Consider the following 22,714-nt stretch of genomic DNA (forward strand, 5'->3'; position numbering starts at 1 on the left):
GATATTAAATGGTAAATTAGGAATCTTATCAGTGTTTGTGATGTTGAATCATGTTTCTTGTCCACAGGGAGAGCAGTGCAATATTGTCCCGGACACTGTGGACGATATTGTGGCAGATATTGGCCAGGAGGAGAAGGAGGAAGGTGTGGAAGCACTTTATCTCAACCAATTTGGGATGTTCAATTTAAAAGCCACACACTCTAGCTGCTGGACTTGCTTTGCCTGAATCCATGTTTAAACTTCCAGATGTCTGTCTGCTGAACACCATCAACACGGCAAGCAGGAGAAATGAACCTGTGGAGTTTGTTTCTAACCACACTCTGCAATTAACGTCCAATTCTACCTTTGAACCGGGTTCTCTCTAACCTCTTTCTGTTGAGGGCAACACTGTCTGTTTCCTTAACAGGAAGGTCTCTAGTACATTACAATACACGTACTGTGGGTACTATACAGTAACTATACACTGTGGTTAGAGCAAGACCTGAACTGTATGAACTTGCATTTACTTTTTTAGGCAGTTAGGCGCATTAGTCCATACCTATACAGCTCCAGCACATTCTAAAGCAGTGAAAATATAGGGTTATAAACAACAAAATTGAGTTTGAATACTCCCCTCCCCATTTACATGATCTCATTAGAATATGACAAGATAGTGACATTTAACCAATGCCGTTATTGTCACCAAGATGCATTGTCACCAATGCAGTTATTGTCAACCAAGATGACTTGCCAATGCATTGTCTAATAGAGTATTTCTTCCTCCAGATGACACTCCAGAGACGTGTATCTACTCCAACTGGTCTCCGTGGTCAGCCTGCAGCTCAGCCAGCTGTGACAAGGGCCGGAGGATGAGACAGAGGATGCTGAAGGCCCAGCTGGACCTCAGTGTTCCCTGCCCTCACACCCAGGACTTCAAGCCCTGCATGGGGCCTGGCTGCAGCGAGGAGGGTGAGGACTAAGGACAGTGTCACAGGCCTGTTTCTCATTTAGCGCTAATGCATGGCACTTGAATAGCACCGTTCAATCACTGGTATGAGTCAGCTGACAAAGTCGCCTCAGCTTAGACATGAATACAGTTGTTTGCCTGCCTGGTAAATGGCTGTCTTTTTAGACTATATTGGGTGAAACGTCTATGCATTTTTGTGAGAATTGAAATCCAACTGTTTTGTCTCATTCAGAACATGTTGTTCCATCTCCAATGGCTGTAAAATAGCTTCCAAAAATTGGGAAAAGACAGTGAATTATATGTTATTGTTTAAAACAAAGCAGGTCATAAAGAAGAGGTTGTTGGCTAAAGATTTGTCTGCTGCTCTGCAGGCTGAGCTGGTGATCGATCCCTGTGTAATCGTGTACATGTCATATTGACTAAAGACAGTCAGCATATCCATGTATGAGAACAGGGATTAGGGTTGAAATGGTGTCACGCTCCTCCTCCAATTTACTAAGCCAAGCACGAGAAAATACATTGTTGCCATTGTTTTCCCTTTCCCGGTTTACATGCTACGTAAGATGCACAATCAATACCGTTTTGTTGCTGGCATTCAAATACAACATGTAAAGATGGGACTTTGGAGTCTCATCAAGTCCCACAACCAGGTAAAGATCCAAAGACAAGAATATGATATTCCACAAACGCTTCTTCTTCCAGTAAACAAGACAGATCTGAAGGCTGATCTATTCAGTCAGATTGACATCAACTTTGTTTCTCAGGAACTAACTGGTCCTTTGTCCAATTCTCATCAAAGTTGTCAATTTAATCCACTATGCCAAAAGGCACATGATCAGTCATGCAGAGGTGTTTGTCATTCCTCCCTTTATCGCTACTCGTGCCCCAAATCTCAGCTTTGTCAGGGCTTGATAAGTGTGTTTGAATTGTTCAAGGCTATTGTTTCCCTCCAACACACACTATCGATTAATAGGACCGGCATCGTATGCTTTTCTTGCTGCACGTCACTCCTTTCCTTTCTTGTATCGCACCGTTAACGTCTGTGGTTGATTGATATTCCTGAAGCTGGACGTGGCCCCTGGGGGCCTCATCAGGGCCACATTTATTTACAGCTCTTATTAATGATCCACTTAGTTCTGCTTTATTAAACTACGCTCACAGCTGCTTCCAATCTGCAGGCAGGCAGTGTGATGGACCAGACGAGAGAGAAATCCATAGAAAGTTCCCCAAAGTTTATCCATCCTCTATGAAAACAAATCTATTTACATGCTCTGTTCCCAGATAATTGGAGAGAGTGGAGTAAGCTTAGGTAGGACTAAATCAATTACTATCGGGTGTGTTACTTGTTACCAGAAGAAGGTGCAGGTGTAATTCAGAGGTGTCAGCTAGTATTGATGGAATGAATGGACAGAGCTGTTGCATGTATGGCGTTTTTAATTACCCTGCTCGTTTTCTCTAGCCTGGTTAAACCAGACTGAACCCTGCACTCACCATTACACAATGGTGACCACAGCCTCCAGTGTGGTTTAACCAGGCTTTGTCTTTGCCTCGTCATTCCCAGAAGCGTCTACCTGTATGATGTCAGAGTGGATCAGCTGGTCTCCGTGCAGTGTGTCCTGTGGGATGGGGATGAGGTCTCGGGAGCGCTACATCAAACAGTTCCCGGAGGATGGATCCATCTGCTCTCTGAACACTGAGGAGACGGAGAAGTGTGTGGTCAACGATGACTGCTGTGAGTCTCACTGAAACATGGGGGTACTAGTTGCTCTGAGTCTTTGCGACATTAGGATCATATTGTGAGTTCAGGCCTTTTGTGTTAAAGCTAGAATCCTTAGTTGCTGCACCATTTAGTGGTTAGAGCGTTGGGCCAGTAACCGAAAGGTTGTTGGATCGAATCCCCGAGCTGACAAGGTAAAAATCTGTCGTTCTTCCCCTGAGCAAGGCAGTTAATCAACTGTTCCCCGGGCGCCGAAGACATGGATGTCGATTAAGGCAGCCCCCCGCACCTCTCTGATTCAGAGAGGTTGGGTTAAATGCGGAAGACACATTTCAGTTGATGGCATTCAGTTGTACAACTGACTAGGTATCCCCCCTTTCCCTTTCCCATTTTTGGACTTATAATTCATGATATACTGTATACACATTGATTCTTAAAGAATATAACTTATTTCCAGGATTGGGTAGGTTACTTTCTAAATATAATCCGTTGCTCGTTACCTGTCCAAAATTCGAATCAGTAACGTAACTTTTGGATTACCCAAACTCAGTAACTTAATCTGATTACATTCGGTTACTTTTAGATGACTTTCCCCTTAAGAGGCATTAGAAGAAGACAAAAATGTAGGTTACCAATTGAACGGCATCTATTGCAGGATAAATCTATGTTGAAGTTTACATAGCTGGTCATATATGGATGTTCAATTTACTTTATTTGTTGGTTATGTAGACTTCTTGTAACCCATCGCTTTCTACTACATACAATAATAGGAATAAATTATATCTTTACATTAATATATATAATTTATAAGCAAAAATGAATGTAGCAACTACAGATTGCCCCTTTTAAGTCTATCAAAAGTGTGCGAGTTTGAGCATGTGTCCATTAGGCCTATGGATTTTTTAGTTTTATCAGCATGAATTAAATTGAGCAATAAAAGCCTCACTTTTATTCCATATGCTGGGATCCACACTATGCAGCTGTTGCAAGAGCACATTTTTCACTGGCTGTCCACTGGTTTAAAATGTTTTTATTGATAGGCAGGCAGTTTAAACTTCTTGAATTCAACCATTATTGGGTTGAAATACAAACTTAGATTTGTGAACAGCCATCCACAACAACCACTATCCGCAAATAGCTAAATGAGAGAGCAGCAGTGTGATTCACATCAATGCGCTATGTAGATATCAGTGGAGGCATGTAATCCGTTACTCCCCAACCCTGCTTATTTGTCTCATGAGCTTAGTTCAACTGTCATACCCCATCAGAACCCAAAATATAAGCTAGTTTTACTCCAATGTTTGTAAACAACGTAACTGTAAACAAACACTGAATAGCCTAAAAACATGCTTAAAGCTATAATTTGTATATTATGGATGGTCAGTCCTTGCATCAATTGGTCTGTCGGTCAACTTGAGAGTGGTTACATTTCTCCAGGCCCCCCCTCAGCTTTTTACCAAAACAGAGGCGGGGTGTTCATTTGTTTTTGTTTCAACATAAGATTGTAGCTTTAAAGACTACGATATGATGTTTAGTCTATAATATGATGGCGTGATGATGTATAGTCAAAGTAATCTAGAACAGGACATGAAAACAACCACAAATCCTATGTTGATCATCTTCTAACTATGTGTAATAGACACACCTGCGCATAATGGTCACGTGGGCCGGCATTCTAACAGCTTCCAACATAATCTTTTTTACTGTTGCCTAGGTTTTAACTCGGCCCTATTTGTATGAACCTGATCCTTTATCACCGTATGTACCTCTGTGATGAATGGTTAGTGCCCTTTGTATAGCCATGTACATAATGGTCATGTGAGGTGAAATGTGGAAATATTTTTGGATGTGAGCGCTCACTCCGTTTGACCTAATTAAGATCCTTCTGAATCGAAACATTGTCAATAAAGGTGGTAACTGTGAGCATATTCAGTGTGCGGGCCTTTCTGTTCTTTTGAGGTACACTTCCTTTGAGCAGCTGCTATATGCCAACAGGCTTATTCAGTCAGTGTGTTAATGAATCCAAGTTTCTCAAGTAATGTTAATAACAGTAATCGCAAGCTGCCATAACAAAAGAACCATCCCATTGTATGAGCGTTTATCTGTCCCTGTCCCTTCCGTCAGCCCCCAGTAGCTGTGTGGTGACGGAGTGGGGTGAGTGGGTTCCCTGCAGCGCCACCTGTGGGCTGGGCATGAAGCAGCGTGAGCGCATGTTGAAGATGCCCCCCTCCGATGGTTCCATGTGCAAAGTGGAGGTGGCAGAGGTGGAGAAATGCATGATGCCCGAGTGCCGTGAGTAACGCCCCCCCACACCCACTCAACACCTGCCTCATCCCCCAGGTCCCGGGCTGCAGGCCAGAGACACTCCATCTAAAAGCACTGTGACAGGCAGCCGTGTTCAGCCATCTGCCAAGGGGCATCTGTAGTTTTTATGTATCTAGATCCAACAGGCTAGGTACACACTAAAATTGACAGAATATCTCAGAAGAGAGAATGCATGAGAATACACTCAGTGTACAAAACGTTAAGGACACCTGCTCTTTCCATGACATACACTGACCAGGTGAATCCAGGTGAAAGCTACAGTATGATCCCTTATTGATGTCACTTGTTAAAACCACTTCAATCAGTGTAGATGAAGAGGTGGAGACCGGTTAACACAATTTTTTTAAGCCTTGAGACAATAGAGAGAGAGATTGTGTATGTGTGCCATTCAGAGGGTGAATGGGCAAGACAAAAGATTGAAGTGCCTTTAAGCGGACTATGGTAGTAGCTGCCAGGCACACCGGTTTGTGTCAAGAACTGCAACGCTGCTGGGTTTTTCATGTTCAAAAGTTTCCCCGTGTGTATCAAGAATGGTCCACCACCCAAAGGACATCCAGTGAAGCATTGGCATCAAAATGGGCCAGCATCCCTGTGGAACGCTTGTAGAGTCCATTCCCTGAAGAATTGAGGCTGTTCTGAGGGCAAAAGGGGGAGGGGAGACTCAATATTAGGAAGGTGTCCTTAATCTTTTGTACACTCTGTATATTCACCCAATGAGATCATTTTAAGTCCCACGTATGAAAAAAACAGCAGTTGAAGGTAGCGTAAATGAATGTTGTATGTTGAAACTACCGAACAGCAGTTGATCTGAAGAGCAGGGGACATTATTATGTATTATGTGTGCAGACTGACAGTCCCCCCATGCTTGGTCTATCTATCCCTGCAGACTCTATTCCGTGTATGCTGTCTCCGTGGTCCGACTGGAGCGACTGCAGTGTGACATGCGGGAAGGGAGTGCGTACACGCCAGCGCATGCTCAAGTCTCCAGACTTGGGGGAGTGTACTGAGGAGCTGGAACAGGTGGAGCGGTGTATGCAGCCCGAGTGTCGTAAGTGTCACCATCAGATGTTGCCATGCTGTTTACCACTACCATCAACGCCAAAACACAGTGTGACCACTAGAAACTAGTGCCCAACTTTGTGCGTAATATTTTACATTCATATGTTTTTTTTTAGCACTGTCAGAGCCTGGTCCCAGATCTTTCTGTGTTGTATAGCTGACTCCTGTGGTTTGTTTTGCATAACAATAGCCTGTGTGTTGCCAAAAAGGTGTTGAGACTTAGGCTCACAGACAGACATAGTGGAAATCAGACACCAGACAGATTTCCGTCATGGAGGATTTGACATCTTCCGTCTCCTTGTACTTTGACATTTAAACTGGAGCTCCATGATTTATATTCTAACCGGGTTCCTTGCAAAGTAAAAAACAAATGTTCTGCAACGAATACACAATTGTTCCCTGCAAAGTAATAACAAATGTTCCGCAAAAATACACAATCGTATTATTCCATGAATGATGCAGTCAAATGTGAAAATGGATTATGGAAAGAATTATTGAAACGAGAAATAGTTTTCTAGAGACATTAGCAAGTAACTTTTCACAAAACCTTTCAATACCCCCCCCCCCCCCAAACCATTTCATATCTCTCCCCAGCTACGGACTGCATGGTATCAGAGTGGACGGAGTGGTCTGAGTGTAATAAGTCCTGCGGTAAAGGACACACCATCAGGACGCGCATGGTGAAGCTGGAGCCCCAGTTTGGAGGGGAGCCTTGCCCCGAGACGGTCCAGAGGAAGAAGTGTAAGATCAGGAAGTGCAAAAGGGGCTCCAGGGCCAGTGAGGAGAGGAAGAGACGGCGGGGGGGAGAGGTGGGCGGAGGGAAAGAGAAGAGAAGGGGCAAACAGCAAGAACGAGATGCAGCAGTGGAGGAACAGCCAGGTCAGTCATCATCGTCACCTTTATGGCATAGACACTGTATACAGTGCCTTGCAAATGTATTCATCCCCCTTGGCGTTTTTCCTGTTTTGTTGCATTACAAGCTGTAATTTAAATTGATTTTTATTTGGATTTCATGTAATGGACATACACAAGATAGTCAAAATTGGTGAAGTGAAATGAAAAAAATAACTTGTTTCAAAAAAGTCTAAGAAATTAAGTGGTGTGTGTATTTGTATTCACCGGCTTTGCTATGAAGCCCCTAAATAAGATCTGGTGCAACCAATTACCTTCATAAGTCACATAATTAGTTAAATAAAGTCCACCTGTGCGCAATCTAAGTGTCACATGATCTGTCACATGATCTCAGTATATATACACCTGTTCTGAAAGGCCCCAGAGTCTGGAACACCACTAAGCAAGGGGCACCACCAAGCAAGCGGCACCATGAAGACCAAGGAGCTTGGGGTATCTGTCCATAGGACCACTTTAAGCTGTACACTCCATAGAGCTGGGCTTTACGGAAGAGTGGCCAGCAAAAAGCCATTGCTTAAAGAAAAAATAAGCAAACACATTTGGTGTTTGCCAAAAGGCATGTGGGAGACTCCCCAAACATATGAAAGAAGGTACTTTTGGCCATCAAGGAAAACGCTATGTCTGGTGCAAACCCAACACCTCTCATCACCCCGAGAACACCTTCCCCACAGTGAAGCATGGTGGTGGCAGCATCATGCTGTGGGGATGTTTTTCATCAGCAGGGACTTAGAAACTGGTCAGAATTAAAGGAATGATGGATGGCGCTAAATACAGGAAAATTCTTGATGGAAATCTGTTTCAGTCTTCCAGAGATTTGAGACTGGGACGGAGCTTCACCTTCCAGCAGGACAATGACCCGAAGCATACTGCTAAAGCAACAATCGAGTGGTTTAAGGGGAAACATTTAAATGTCTTGGAATGGCCTAGTCAAAGCCAAGACCTCAATCCAATTGAGAATCTGTGGTATGACTTAAAGATTGCTGTACACCAGCAGGAACCCATCCAACTTGAAGGAGCTGGAGCAGTTTTGCTTTGAAGAATGGGCAAAAATCTAAGTGACCAGATGTGCCAAGCTTATAGAGACATACCCCAAGAGACTTGCAGCTGTAATTACTGAAAGGGGGGGGGGGGGTGAATAGTTGTGCTTGCTCAAGTTTTCTGTTTTTTGGTCTAATTTCTTGTTTGTTTCACAAGAAAAAAATATATTTTGCATCTTCAAAGTGGTAGGCATGTTGTGTAAATCAAATGATACAAACCCCCCAAAAATCTATTTACATTCCAGATTGTAATGCAACAAAATAGGAAAAATGCCAAGGAGGGTGAATGCATTCGCAAGCCACTGTATATACCTTTGTTATTATCATCTTCATCACTGTCTTCATCATTATCATCATCTTCATCAAGACCATCTTCATCACCTCTATTATTGTCATTAACTCTTTCAGCCGTGTTCCACATTTTGATTAATGTCATTGTCAAGCCATGCTTGATTCATGATTTATACACCACCTTGATGTATCCTTTATATCCCAAATATAAAGGGCAAAACATTTATAGGGCAAGTCATTGACGATGATTTCACAGTCACTCATTAATTCTCCATGAGTCCCGCTGAGGTATCGGTTGTCCCTCGAATGTAAATAGACATTTCTCAGTCAAGGGTCAAGGGGCCCATGCAGCCCACTCTCAATCGCCCCGCCCAAGGCTTGAGAGGATCAACTCTGCCCCCTCCTCCCTCCCTCTCTGCCTTGCCAGCCGGGCGCAGAGCGATGGCTGTGTTAGAGTGGCTACACTCAATGCTGATCAGCCCTGTCAGGGTGATACAGTGACTGGTCCAGCTCACAGATGGTCGTCCTGATGATCCAAGCAGGTAGAGGCCGACTAGTCAGGGTGGGCTTTGGACTGCTGCCTCCCAACAGAGACAGGCCTCTTTAACCTGGGGCCAATGAGCTGTAGACAGTGACAAATACCCCCACCGTGGTATATCCTCTAGGGTTGCTAGGCAGCATTACCCCCACCACTTACCATGCATAATCAGTAATAATGGGAAATGGAGGCTGGACAGGGACTCCTTGTTCTTACACTGTCAGTTTATGACAGATCAATCTGTTACGAGTGATGATGATGATTGGTCATGCAATGGAGGCTTGAACATTGCACATTTGATAGGTCTCACTTGTGATCACTCACGTTGAAGTTGAAGTTCACTTTATTTGAATCAAATCTGTATTGTGGATGTAAATTGCATGTTTTAGAAGAGTTCAGACACTTTTTTGGCGATTTCACTTGGTTTGGAGCAACTTACCCCAACCAGCGATACACTTCCTCATGCTCGTTCTGCAGAGCCAGGGCTTGGATAAAATATGAACAAAAGCAAAAAGAAAACACACACATTTTTTTGAAACGTCAACACTCTCAGTATAGTGCTGCAGGTCTTCAGACTTTATCTGCAACATTACTTTCCATTTTGGACCGACTTTTGGAAACCCTGCTGTACACTATATTTGCTTGTTTTTTCACATAAACTGAAATTAGGCGAACTATTCGAATTTTAGCAACCAGGAAATGGCGGAATGATTTCTGCGTAGTGCATCTTTAACTGATATGTCATATTCAATTAGGATATTACTAAACGGGATGGATTTGGCAAACTAAAGAATGTAATCTGAAACCCTCCTCTCTTATGTCATTGACTTGTTCCCACAGGTTGCAAGATGAGGCCCTGGTCCAGTTGGACAGACTGTACCAAACACTGCGGCGGGGGGATCCAGGAGCGCTTCATGATGGTGAAGAAGAGAGCCAAGAACACCCCGGCACAGGTCACCAGCTGCAAGGACAGGAAGGAGATCCGCGCCTGTAAAGTCCATCCCTGCTAGGGGGCGCTGCTGTTTATCTGTGTTTCTCTGTGATATTATACGATGCACTCTGTTAGGGTTGGGGGGAGGAAGGAGAAGCAGACTCAGTCAGTGTTGATTTAGCCAAGGTAGGCAGTCAGTGTGGTGGAGACAATCCACCTGTGTGTTGGATGGAGATAAGAGATTCTCCAGAGACGCCATTACTGTAAGCATTTAGTGGATCACTGGGCTGAGGACGAGACCAGCGTCAGTCATTAGTCTTCTAGTAGCCTCATCACTCAGCAGGCCTATGTATTACTATGTAACCAACACTATACAGTACACCACAACTTCACAACCACACACAATACAACACGTTTTTTTACAATGTTATTTTTGTCTTTATACTACCGTTGTATTGGCTTCACTAGCTAGCAGTGATGACACTCTTGCATGTCTAACGTTTCTTAGTCAGAAGACTTCACTTCACTGGTTGTGGCCCTAGACTTCAAACTGTGGCCAGATTATGATGATCACCATGTTTAAAAGGGCAGTTGCAAATCTTAGAAAGAGCCGCATTAGTCCAGGCCCCTAGCCTAGGGCATCACAAGGAATTAGCTTTTTGCATTTTTTTCCTGCCCCAAATGTTTTTATCCGGGTCACTCCAGCATTCCTGTATCATTAAGGCAGGTCTCCAAACATCACTGCCCTGTTGATTTGGGCATAATAACCCCATTGGTTGAACCACAATACTCCATACAGTTTGTACAAAGTAGCTCTGTATACAAAGTAAGACTTTTTCGAAAATAAGTGTTGATTGTAATGAAACGTTATTAAATGAAAATACCAACCAAGTAATTTATAAAAAATATTGTATCCTGTGGTTAGTTTGTTAATTTGACAATTATGTTCCAAAACAAAGCACAGGTGAACAATCATTCCAGGTTTTTGTATGCCTCAAATAGATTATTCTTTTCAAGACAAGAATCTGTTGTGACTTTTTATTCCATTGTAAAACATGTAGAGGCTTAAACATAGAGATGCCTCATTGAGAGGGCAGCGATTGTGTGCATCATTAGATATTGTGTTCTTTTTGTGTATTTTGATAAAAATGTCAGCCAAGACTTGCCAAACTCATATTTAGATGTTCTCACTCTTATTTTTTCTGTCCTCTCTCTTTCTTTTTTTGCCTCTATACCATATCACACCATATTTTGGAATAAATCACCTTTACAATAAAAGTACATGTGAGAAATAATTCTGAATGTCTTTTTGCTCATCACACTTTCTTTTGACAGAGCATGTACTGTACTTTCAATGTCTGCCTTGACTGTAGGCACAGTATGAATCCACTAGGTGGAGACCGTGAAAAGGAAATTGAGAGAGGAAGAAGGACCTTGCAGCTTAGCCACTTGTCTGAAATGACCTAGCTCAATCATACAGCGCTTGTATGTTATTGTAAAAGCCATTGTTTCATATTGCTCTCAATGAGATAGTCATTGACTTTGACAGTGAGTACCCAGCTCCAGGGTTCGAGAGATGAGCTACCTCCCAGCTGCACTGTATGAGATCAACCAACAGGGAGAGAAAGAGCACAATTTATTTATAAATGTTCTTCTGCCACTGTCAAATCAGCCCTGTGCCTCAGTTACTGCTCAACCACAGGTTTAACCAGGGCTGTGATAGATTTAAGAGAACCAATAGCAGATGGACTTTAAAAAACAATCTCTCATTTGACTTTCTTCATCACAAAAGGTTTATTTTTCATTTCCATTCAATGTCAAACCATAGAGAGAAATTAACAATTGCATTCCTTTCTTGAATTTCAAAAGGGGAAGAACACACTTGTTTTTCAATAAGGTAAGCATACAATGTGTATTTATAAATTGGTCTTAGCCGTAATGGCCACTGAGTTGATTGACTGGGTAGTGTTAAAGCCAGCCACTGTAGCCATGGTAACAAATACAGAGGCCTACATTGTACACTCATGAAAGATTTACTATGAATTGTGGGAGAGACACTTGCTGACACAGATATTAAATATCTATGGTGGTGGGGGGGGGGGGGGGGGAGGCATCCGCCGAGATGGATTGCCGAGCACCAAAAATCTCATTTTACTTGTCAGATGCGTCGTAAACAACAGGTGTAAGACTAACAGTGAAATGCTTACTTGCGGGTCCCTTTCCAACAATGCAGAGTTAAAGATAAAAAATTAAATATAGAATATAAATAGTGACACAAGGAACACAGTGAATAACTAATAACAATAAAGAGTCAAAATAACATGGCTATATACAGAGAGTACCAGTACTGAGTCGATGTGCAGGGGTACAAGGTAGTCGAGGTACTATAGCAATGTACATATAGGAAAGGGTAAAGTGACTATGCAACAGGATAGATAATAGACAGCAGCAGCAGCATGTGTGTGTGGTGTCAGAATGCATGTGTGCGCATGTTATGTGTGTGTGGGCGTATGTGTGTGTGATTGTGTAGGTAGAGTCCAGTTTGTGTGTCAGTGCAAGAGATTTAGTGCAAAAAAGGGTCAATGCAGGTAGTCCGGGTAGGTTCCACACTTGGTGCACTGGTACCGCTTGCCGTGCGATAGCAGAGAGAACAGTCTATGGCTTGGATGGCTGGACTCTGAACATTTTCTGGGCCTTCCTCTGACACTGTCTGGTACAGAGGTCCTGAATCGCAAGGAGCTCAGCCAGCCCCAGTGATGTACTGGGCCATACTCACCACCTTCTGTAGCACCTTGAGGTCGGGTGCCTTGCAGTTGCCATACCAAGCGGTGATGGAGCCAGTCAAGATCCTCTCAATGGTGCAGCTGTAGACATTTTTTAGGATCTGAGGGCCCATGAAAAATCTTTTCAACGCCCTGAAAGGGTAGAGGTGCTGTCGTGCCCTCTTCACAACTGTGTGGGTGTGTGAACCATGTTAATTCCTAGTGATGTGGACCAGTGGAGGTTCCTTTTGTGAGAACAGCTCATAATAATGGCTGGAATGGAATGGATGGAATGGTAGAAAACCCATGAAAACTATGTTTTTGATACAATTCCATTCACTCCATTCCAGACATTATTATGAGCCGTTCTCCCCCAGGAGCCTCCAATGATGTGGACACTGAGGAACTTGAATCTCTCGACCTGCTCCACTACAGCCCCATCAATGTGGATGGGGGTGTGTTTGCCCTTTAATTTCCTGCAGTCCACGATCAGCTCCTTTGTCTTGATGACGTTGAGGGAGAGGTTGTTGTCCTGGCACCACACTGCCAGATCTCTGACCTCCCTATAGGCTCATCCTACCACCGTTGTGTTTACAGCAAACATAATGATGGCGTTGGAGTCGTGCATGGGGGTGAACAGGGAGTATAGGAGGGGACTAAGCACACATCCATGAGGGGCCCCCATGTTGATGATCAGTGTGGAGGATGTGTTGTTGCCTACCCTCACTGTCTGGGGATGGCCGTCAGGAAGTCCATGATCCAGTTGCAGAGGGAAGTGTTCAGTATCACGGTCCTAAGCTTGGTGGTGAGCTTGGAGAGGACTATGGTGTTGAATGCTGAGCTCTAGTCAATGAATAGCATTCTTACATAGGTATTCCTTTTTGTCCAGGTGGATGAGGGCAGTGTGGAGTGCAATAGAGATTGCATCATCGGTGGATCTGTTGGGGCGTTGGAATGGTTCCAGGGTTTCTGATAGTGTAGATGTGAGCCATAAACCAGCTTTTCAAAACATTTCATGGCTATAGATGTGAGTGCTCTGGGGTGATAGTCATTTAGACAGATTACCTTGGTGTTCTTGGGCACGGGGACAATGTTGGCCTGCTTGAAACAAGATGGTATTACATTTCTGGTCAGCGATAGGTTGAAAATATCAGCAAAGACACTTGGTCAGCGAATGCTCGGAGTACGCGTCCTGGTATTCTGTCTGGCTCTGCGGCCTTCCGAATGTTAACCTCTTTAATTGTCTTACTCACATTGGCTACGGAGAGCAAGATCACACAGTCGTCGGGAACAGCTTGTGCTCTCATACATGGTGACAGATTATTTCATTTACAATTCAATGTATCACAATTCCAGTGGGTCAGATGTTTACATACACTAAGTTGACTGTGCCTTTAAACAGCTTGGAAAATTCCAGAAAATTATGTCATGGCTTTAGAAGCTTCTGATAGGCTAAATGACATCATTTGAGTCAATTGGAGGTGTACCTGTGGATGTATTTCAAGGCCTACCTTCAAACTCAGTGCCTCTTTGCTTGACATCATGGGAAAATCAAAAGAAATCAGCCAAGACCTCAGAAAAAATATTGTAGACCTCCACAAGTCTGGTTCATCCTTTGGAGCAATTTCCAAACGCCTGAAGGTACCACGTTCATCTGTACAAACAATAGTATGCAAGTATAAACACCATGGGACCACGCAGCTGTCATACCGCTCAGGAAGGAGACGCGTTCTATCTCCTAGAGATGACCGTACTTTGGTGCGAAAAGTGCAAATCAATCCCAGAACAACAGCAAAGGACCTTGCGAAGATGCTGGAGGAAACAGGTACAAAAGTATCTATTTCCGCAGTAAAATGAGTCCTTTATCAACATAACCTGAAAGGCCGCTCAGCAAGGAAGAAGCCACTGCTCCAAAACCGCCATAAAAAAGCCAGACTATGGTTCGCAACTGCACACGGGGACAAAGATCATACTTTTTGGAGAAATGTCCTCTGGTCTGATGAAACAAAAATGTAACTGTTTGGCCATAATGACCATCGTTATGTTCAGAGGATAAAGGGGGAGGCTTGCAAGCCGAAGAACACCATCCCAACCGTGAAGCACGGGGGTGGCAACATCATGTTGTGGGGATGCTTTGCTGCAGGAGGGACTGGTGCACTTCACAAAATAGATGCCATCATGAGGAAGGAATATTATGTGGATATGTTGAAGCAACATCTCAAGACATCAGTCAGGAAGTTAAAGCTTGGTCACAAATGGGTCTTCCAAATGGACAATGACCCCAAGCATACTTACAAAGTTGTGGCAAAATGGCTTAAGGACAACAAAGTCAAGGTATTGGAGTGGCTAGCACAAAGCCCTGACCTCAATCCTATAGAAACCTTGTGGGCAGAACTGAAAAATGTGTGCAAGCAAGGAGGCCTACAAACCTGACTCAGTTACACCAGCTCTGTCAGCAGGAATGGGCCAAAATTCACCCAACTTATTGTGGGAAGCTTGTGGAAGGCTACCCGAAATGTTTGACCGAAGTTAAACAATTTAAAGGCAATGCTACCAAATACTAATTGAGCGTATGTAAACTTCTGACCCAATGGAAATGTGATGAAAGAAATAAAGCTGAAATAAATAATTCTCTTTACTATTATTTATACATTGACTATTAACTATTATACATTTAACATTCATAAAATAAAGTGGTGATCCTAACTGACCTAAGACAGGGAATTTTTACTAGGATTAAATATCAGGAATTGTGAAAAACTGAGTTTAAGTGTATTTGGCTAAGGTGTATGTAAACTTTCGACTTCAACTGTAAGTATTCAGACCCTTTGCTATAAGACTCGAAATTGAGCTCAGGTGCATCCTGTTTCCATTGATCATCCTTGAGATGTTGCTATAACTTGATTGGAGTCCACCTGTGCTAAATTCAATTGATTGGACATGATTTGGAATGGCACACACCTGTCTATAGTAGACAGTGCATGTCTGAGCAAAAACCAAGCCATGAGGTTGAAGGAATTATCTGTAGAGCTCAGAGACAGGATTGTGTCGAGGCACAGATCTGGGGAACAGTGGCGGTTCTAGACCATTTCAACTGGGGGTGCCAAGCTGGGGCCAGTTGTACTGTTAGAGGGGCCAGTGACATTAGACGTTATTGTTGTCATATCGTTTTCTTCACTGCATTGCAGGCATTAGCAGGAAAAAGACCATGTTCATAATCATTAGTGTTCCGCGTTGCCACTGTCTAATAACGGATGTAAAAAAAGAACGATAGCAAAAATTTCTTATGTAAAAATTATTTCATACTCCACATTTAGGGGGGCCACAAGCGGGTCCAAAATTGTTGTCACAGGGGCAATGTTTTTTAGCGGAAGGGACTTTGAGACTAGTCAGGATTGAGAGAAAGATGAACGGAGCAAAGTACCATCGAGATCCTTGATGAAAACTTGCTCCAGAGCACTCAGGACATCAGACCTTCCAACATGACAACAACCCTAAGCATTTACATTTAGTCATTTTTTAAGCACACAACCAAGACAACGCAGGAGTGGCTTCAGGACAAGTCTCTGAATGTGCTTGAGTGGCCCAGCCAGAACCCGGATTTGAACCAGATTGAACATCTCTGGAGAGACCTGAAAATAGCTGTGCAGCGACACTCCCCATCCAACCTGACAGAGCTTGAGAGGATCTGCAGAGAAGAATGGGAGAAACTCCCCAAATACAGGTGTGCCAAGCTTGTTGCGTCATACCCAAGCAGACTCGAGGCTGTAATCGCTGCCAATGGTGCTTTAACAATGTACTGAGTAAAGGGTCTGAATACTTATGTAAATTTGATGTTTCTGGGTTTTTTGTATTATACATTTGCAAACATTTCAAAAAAACTGTTTTTGCTTTGACATTATGGGGTATTGTGTGTAGATTAATGAGGGGGAAAACAATATAATCCATTTTACTATAAGGCATTAAAGTAACAAAATGTGGAAAAAGTCAAGGGGTCTGAATACTTTCCGAATGCACTGTAGATGAGCTTAAACTCTGGTGTTGTTGTGGTTCCCGTTTACATTCTGACCTGACTTCATATGTTTTGTTAACAACAAAAGTGGTTCTATATTTTCTTTCAGCATTTCGAAAGGTCCATGCAAAAAAAAAGTCCTAACAACCGGCCAACTCATTAGTTTAAGTAGTGTTAGTGTTAGTTTTGCAAATTTCTAAACAAAGCCAATTCATTCATAAAATCCCCTGTTTTTGGAACTTTCAATAAGTCATAAGCAGGTATTTTACTTCAGAAATTCACTAAGGGGTCGATTCCAACTTAGGAATGTATGCCTTTCCTAAGCACTTCTCAGTATTTGGTATTTACACTTACCTTATTCAGTCGTGTAACACACTGCGGGTGTGGCAACTTTGCACGCTCTGAATAAATTGAATTCAACCGCTGTAAACCCTCCCACTCGCTGGCCAACAGATTTTCTTGTGGAGTTTTCATTCAATAGTGTTTTCAGTGCACTTATCTTAAGCCATCCTTTTAAATACATTGTACCTTTTAGTTAGAATTGTGTCTACAAATACATCGAGAAAACAGGTTAAGAATATCAGGGATTAATGAAAGAAAGACACTTAAATATATGCATATTCCTCACTGTTTCCCAATTGGTAGATTTAAAAATCTCTGATCTTGTAGATTATTTAGGTTTTGCAAAGTATTCATGAATAATAAAAAAAAAAACAGGCCTTTATGCACGCAGAAAGAAAACAGTGGTTTGATTCATTCTGAAACTTGGCACATCCCGTTCTTCAACCCATGGTAATGTTGGAAGACTAGTGTACATATAATTATATTCGGAAGAATAGTGTATAATAGTTTTCTATACCCTCATCTATTGCCTGCACCAACCATGTAACTGTTTGATGACACGGCCAAGTATTGCTCCATGCGTTAGGTTCAAACTGTTACGGCTTGGTCTGCGCTCCATAATGATTTATTTAGCCTACATGCCTACATATATATATATATGCAGTGGCGATTTTAGCATGTAAAACTCCCCACATTATTTGTAGATGCATGCCAGCAAAGCCACTACACAACTCAACACTAAACAATACATTCACTGCATTATAATGGTAACAAATGGTGCCCACAAACTGTTAGGGCCTATATAAAGCTGTCCCAACAGCAGAGCTTTCTTTTCAGCACCATGGAGTGAATCCTTACCACTGCTACACCTGGCCATCAGCGGAGCCTTGTCTGGCATAAAAACAGTTCATTCAGCCTCATTTACATGCCTTTTTAAAAACATAGCTGATATGGCAATTGCTTAAACAAATGTGGTTTCTACTGACAATTAAAATGTAGAAATTATGGCATAAGGGAACGACGAGCGTATAAGTGGCAATCCGTAATTTCGATTAAGACATTAATGAGTGAGCTAGGATGGAAGTAGTCAATATAAATATTTGTTCAGCACTTTTGAAATGTACAGAACATGGGCCGTTCTTACAGTATTCTCCCAGCACACCAAGTCAGAACTGTAGAATAATTAAAGGGGGCATATAAGCAGACAATGAAAGCTCTTACAATATTCGATTATTACATTTCTCTAAAACAGGCTATATATGTGCACCACCAAGTCAGAACAGTATGGATAAATTATGAGGGGGAAAGGTACCAAAGTATTAGGGTGAGGTACATGGGCTACTAACAGCTTACTACACAACATACTGTACACTTAGTACTACTTTCTTAGCTACAGTATACAAATATCCCTGGCATATTACATCATTCATGTAGCAGCATAAAATACATTTTTGGACTCCCTTTGTTGTGCTGGTCTCACTTGGAACAGGAAGTGGGGCAGTCCTTCTTGTGGGCTCTAGAAAAGAGGCCCGAAATCCAGACTTGGAATTCAGAGTTGGATGTCCTTTCAAAATTATTTTCCATATTTTCCAGTTGGAGCTAGTTTAATCCGAGTTCCCAGTTGTCTTGAACTCACTGAAGTCTGACATTTCCCAGATCCAAGTTTCCAGTTGTTTTGTACACAGCAGAAGTCATGCTGGATTGACACCATGGCCAATGTATTCAAACTTTTCTGGTCCATGGCATTTCCCCATTTTTAGTGATATCCAATTGGTAGTTAAGATCTTGTCTCATCGCTGCAATTCCCCTACGGACTCAGCCAAGGTCGAGAGCCAAACCGCACTGCTTCTTGACACACTGCTCGCTTAACCCGGAAGCCAGCCACACCAATGTGTCGGAGGAAACACTGCCAGCCGGAAGGAGTCACTTGAGTATGACGAGACAAGGACATCCCCTAACCGGGACGATGCTGGGCAAATTGTGCACAGTCTCATGGGTCTTCCGGGTCACGGCCGGCTGTGACACAGCCTGGGATCGAACCCGGGGCTGCAGTGGCACCTTAGCACTCATTGTTGAATTTGTGTTTTCTAGCTTGTTGTGTAATGTTTATGTCCATTGCCTGATGAGCACCGATACGTTTTATCTATCATTTCTACTCATATGACAAGGATTGAAAAGGATTTGCCAGTAGATTGCCGACTTGATGCATGATGATGACTGCTTGTCTAGCTTGCTAAGATTTTGAAAGTATGATGTTGACATGATCAGCCCAATCAAAGCTAAGGTAGATATAATGTGATTTGATGTCATTTTATCTGTGGCCAATGACCTTGAGCCTTCTTGGATGGCAGCACGCAAGGGGCTTGCATTTTCAAGCTCTACCCGTGAATGACAGACCACTGAGCCAATCACGGCACGACTAGAGAACATTACCAGCCCCTACACTCCGTATTTTCCTCTGGCTGACCCACCACCACAGAGAGCACTGAGCTAGGCTGAAACACCTACATTTTGGAGCTGCCTTAACTCTAGAACGCAAACTGATATGTGACATATATTAATGTCAAAATAACATGCAAAACTAAAAATGTTAATGTTTTATTATGCTAAATATGATGCGTCGCCACTGGTTGATATGCTTCAGTTTGCTGCCATATGACTGGTTTTAAATTTGTCTCCAGTGATTATAAGGTATAATAGATCTAAAACAAGTGTAATTTATATTTACAATTCCCTTGATCAAACGGATTACTCATTTACCTAACTCTTATCAATAGCTCTTATTAATTTGTAAATTATAGTGCATGGAGAATGGTGTTAAAGTAGATGCTTTTTCCACTTGGAACCGGTAGGTTTGCTAGACCTTATTCACGGTTTCCTTGCGTGTAAAGGTGGTGAAATATTAGGGAATTAAGTCAAGGTCAGAATACAGTGTATCTGTAGACACACCTCCGCCACATCTTTATTTATTTCATCTCCACCCCAAACGAATAGCGGGTGAATAGCATTTTCAAGGTCAGAATACGCATAGAGAGAAAAGTGCATAAAAAGGGAATTACTTTCTATTTACGCACGCTTAAATCGGCCCCTATGTGCTCGACATTCTCCAGTTGGCACGCCCTGATCTGTTTCACCTGTCCTTGTGATTGCCTCCAACCCCTCCAGGTGTTACTTATTTTCCCTGGTGTATTTATCCCTGTGTTTCCTGTCTTTCTGTGTCAGTTCGTCTTGCATGTTCAAGTCAACCAGCGTGTCTTTCCCGTGCTTCTGCTTTTCTATTCTCTTTTACTAGTCCTCCCGGTTTTGACCTTTGCCTGTTTTTCTGGACTCCATTCACGCCTGCCTGACCATTCTGCCTGCCCTGACCTCGAGCCTGCCTGCCATTCTGTACCTCTGAACTGGTTTTGACCTTTTGCCTGTCCACGACCATTCTCTTGCCTACCCCTTTTGGATTGTTAATAAACATCTTGGACTCTAACCATCTGCCTCCTGTGTCTGCATCTGGGTCTAGCCTTGTGCCCTTATACCAGTAATCTTCAAACACTCAGCCTTTGGAGCGATAATGGCTGCATTATGGGTAGGCTGCCAGACCCCATACCTCATGGACATGTAGATGAGCTTCAACTCTGGTGTTGTTGGAGTTCCTGTTAACGTTCTGACCTGACTTCAACTAAAGTGTTTCTATATTTTCTTTCTGCATTTCAAAAGGTCCATGCTAACAAAAAGTCCTAACAACCGGCTAACTCTTTAGTGTTAGTAGTGTTAGTGTTAGTTTAGCAAATCTCTAAACAAAGCCCATTCGGGCACAAAATTCCCTGTTTTTGAAACAGTTAATAAGTCATAAGTAGGTGGTTGATTACTTCATAGATTCACTAAAATAACAATAAGCTAAGAGAAATTGCTGTTTTTGACCATGATTTGAGTAGTCACGGTTAAAAATAACTTTAAGCATTTCTATTGAATATTGTCTGATGGTAATCATTTTTGAATATGCTAATTATTCAGCATACATAGTTTAATAATACAGAAGAGGAAAGAGAAAAGCCGTGTGGTTCATTTATACTTTAGATGCATAATGTAGACGTTTTTATACCAATATCCAATTATTTGAGGATAACAAATACCTTACTATAAGAGATGTCCAATAAAATGAACAAAAATTGCTTTTTACCCCAAAAATATTTTTCAAGCAATAATTTTGCTAGGACTGTCTGGGAGTGGTCTGAGTGGGGACGGGAAAACGGGAAAACTAGCTGTTATTGGCAGAGCAGTTTGGAACTCTCTTTGTTATTGGTCTTTTAACCATGTGATGTCAGTGGCAACAGGTAGCCTTGAGGTTAGAGCGTTGGGCAAATAACTGAAAGGTTGCTGGTTTGAATACCTAATCGCTCAATTCTGCCTCCAGGACAAGACTCATCCCAATAAACATCGACCTTCGATTAACCTCTTACATCTAGACGTTCCGCTAACGGAACACCTGCTCCAATATCCAATGATGGGCGTGGCGCGAAATACAAATTCCTCTAAAATCCGAAAACTTCCATTTTTCAAACATATGACTATTTTACAGCATTTTAAAGACAAGACTCTCGTTAATCTAACCACACCGTCCGATTTCAAAAAGGCTTTACAACGAAAGCAAAACATTAGATTATGTCAGCAGAGTACCCAGCCAGAAATAATCAGACACCCATTTTTCAAGCTAGCATATAATGTCACAAAAAACAAAACCACAGCTAAATGCAGCACTAACCTTTGATGATCTTCATCAGATGACAACCCTAGGACATTATGTTATACAATACATGCATGTTTTGTTCAATCAAGTTCATATTTATATCAAAAAACAGCTTTTTTACATTAGCATGTGACGTTCAGAACTAGCATACCCCCAGCAAACATCCGGTGAATTTACTAAATTACTCACGATAAACGTTCACAAAAAACATAACAATCATTTTAAGAATTATAGATACAGAACTCCTCTATGCACTCGATATGTCCGATTTTAAAATAGCTTTTCGGTGAAAGCACATTTTGCAATATTCTCAGTAGATAGCCCAGCCATCACAGCTAGCCATTTAGACACCAACCAAGTTTAGCCCTGATCAAACTCCGATTTACTATTACAAAAGTTTCATTACCTTTGTTGTCTTCGTCAGAATGCACTCCCAGGACTGCTACTTCAATAACAAATGTTGGTTTGGTCCAAAATAATCCATCGTTATATCCAAATTGCGGCGATTTGTTCGTGCGTTCCAAGACACTATCCGAAATGGTAAATCAGGGTCGTGCGCATGGCGCAATTCGTGACAAAAGATTTCTAAATATTCCATTACCGTACTTCGAAGCATGTCAACCGCTGTTTAAAATCCATTTTTATACCATTTTTCTCGTAAAAAAGCGATAATATTCCGACCGGGAATCTCCGTTTAGCTAAACAGAGGAAAGAAAACAAAGCTTTCGGTCGACGCGGGCACGAGCCTGAGTCTCACAGTACTGTAACCAGCCACTATCCAAACGCGCTACTTTGTTTCAGCCAGAGCCTGCAAAGCCACGATTCAGCATTTTGCCGCCTTCTGAGAGTCCATGTGAGACGTAGAAAGTGTCACGTAAGAGCAGAGATCCCCTGTAATAGATAGAGATAATCAACAAGGCCAAGAAATGGTCAGACAGGGTACTTCCTGTACAGAATCTTCTCAGGTTTTGGCCTGCCAAATGAGTTCTGTTATACTCACAAACACCATTCAAACAGTTTTAGAAACTTTGGAGTGTTTTTTATCCAAAGCTAATAATTATATGCATGTTCTAGTTTCTGGGCAGGAGTACTAATCAGATTAAA

The 22,714-nt window shown here is 42.3% G+C and overlaps 1 protein-coding gene across 4 annotated transcripts in view; it reads left to right on the forward strand.

The window, feature by feature from the left end:
- Nucleotides 1–11,051, forward strand: part of LOC106573225 (spondin-1) — a 137,595-nt gene extending 126,544 nt beyond the window's left edge. For 2 of the 4 annotated variants that reach the window (XM_014148063.2, XM_014148065.3), the window contains exons 11-17: nt 68–143; nt 766–948; nt 2,508–2,678; nt 4,788–4,955; nt 5,875–6,036; nt 6,642–6,926; nt 9,666–11,051. In XM_014148063.2, coding sequence (XP_014003538.1) covers nt 68–143; nt 766–948; nt 2,508–2,678; nt 4,788–4,955; nt 5,875–6,036; nt 6,642–6,926; nt 9,666–9,835 — 1,215 coding nt within the window. In that variant the 3' untranslated portion in view covers nt 9,836–11,051. The remainder of the gene's footprint in view (nt 1–67; nt 144–765; nt 949–2,507; nt 2,679–4,787; nt 4,956–5,874; nt 6,037–6,641; nt 6,927–9,665) is intronic. The other 2 variants (XM_014148064.2, XM_045696944.2) reach the window with 2 other exon arrangements.
- Nucleotides 11,052–22,714: the final 11,663 nt, after the last annotated feature.

This window comes from Salmo salar, chromosome 16, assembly GCF_965601325.2.
Source record: "Salmo salar chromosome 16, fSalSal1, whole genome shotgun sequence".
Taxonomy (NCBI): domain Eukaryota; kingdom Metazoa; phylum Chordata; class Actinopteri; order Salmoniformes; family Salmonidae; genus Salmo; species Salmo salar.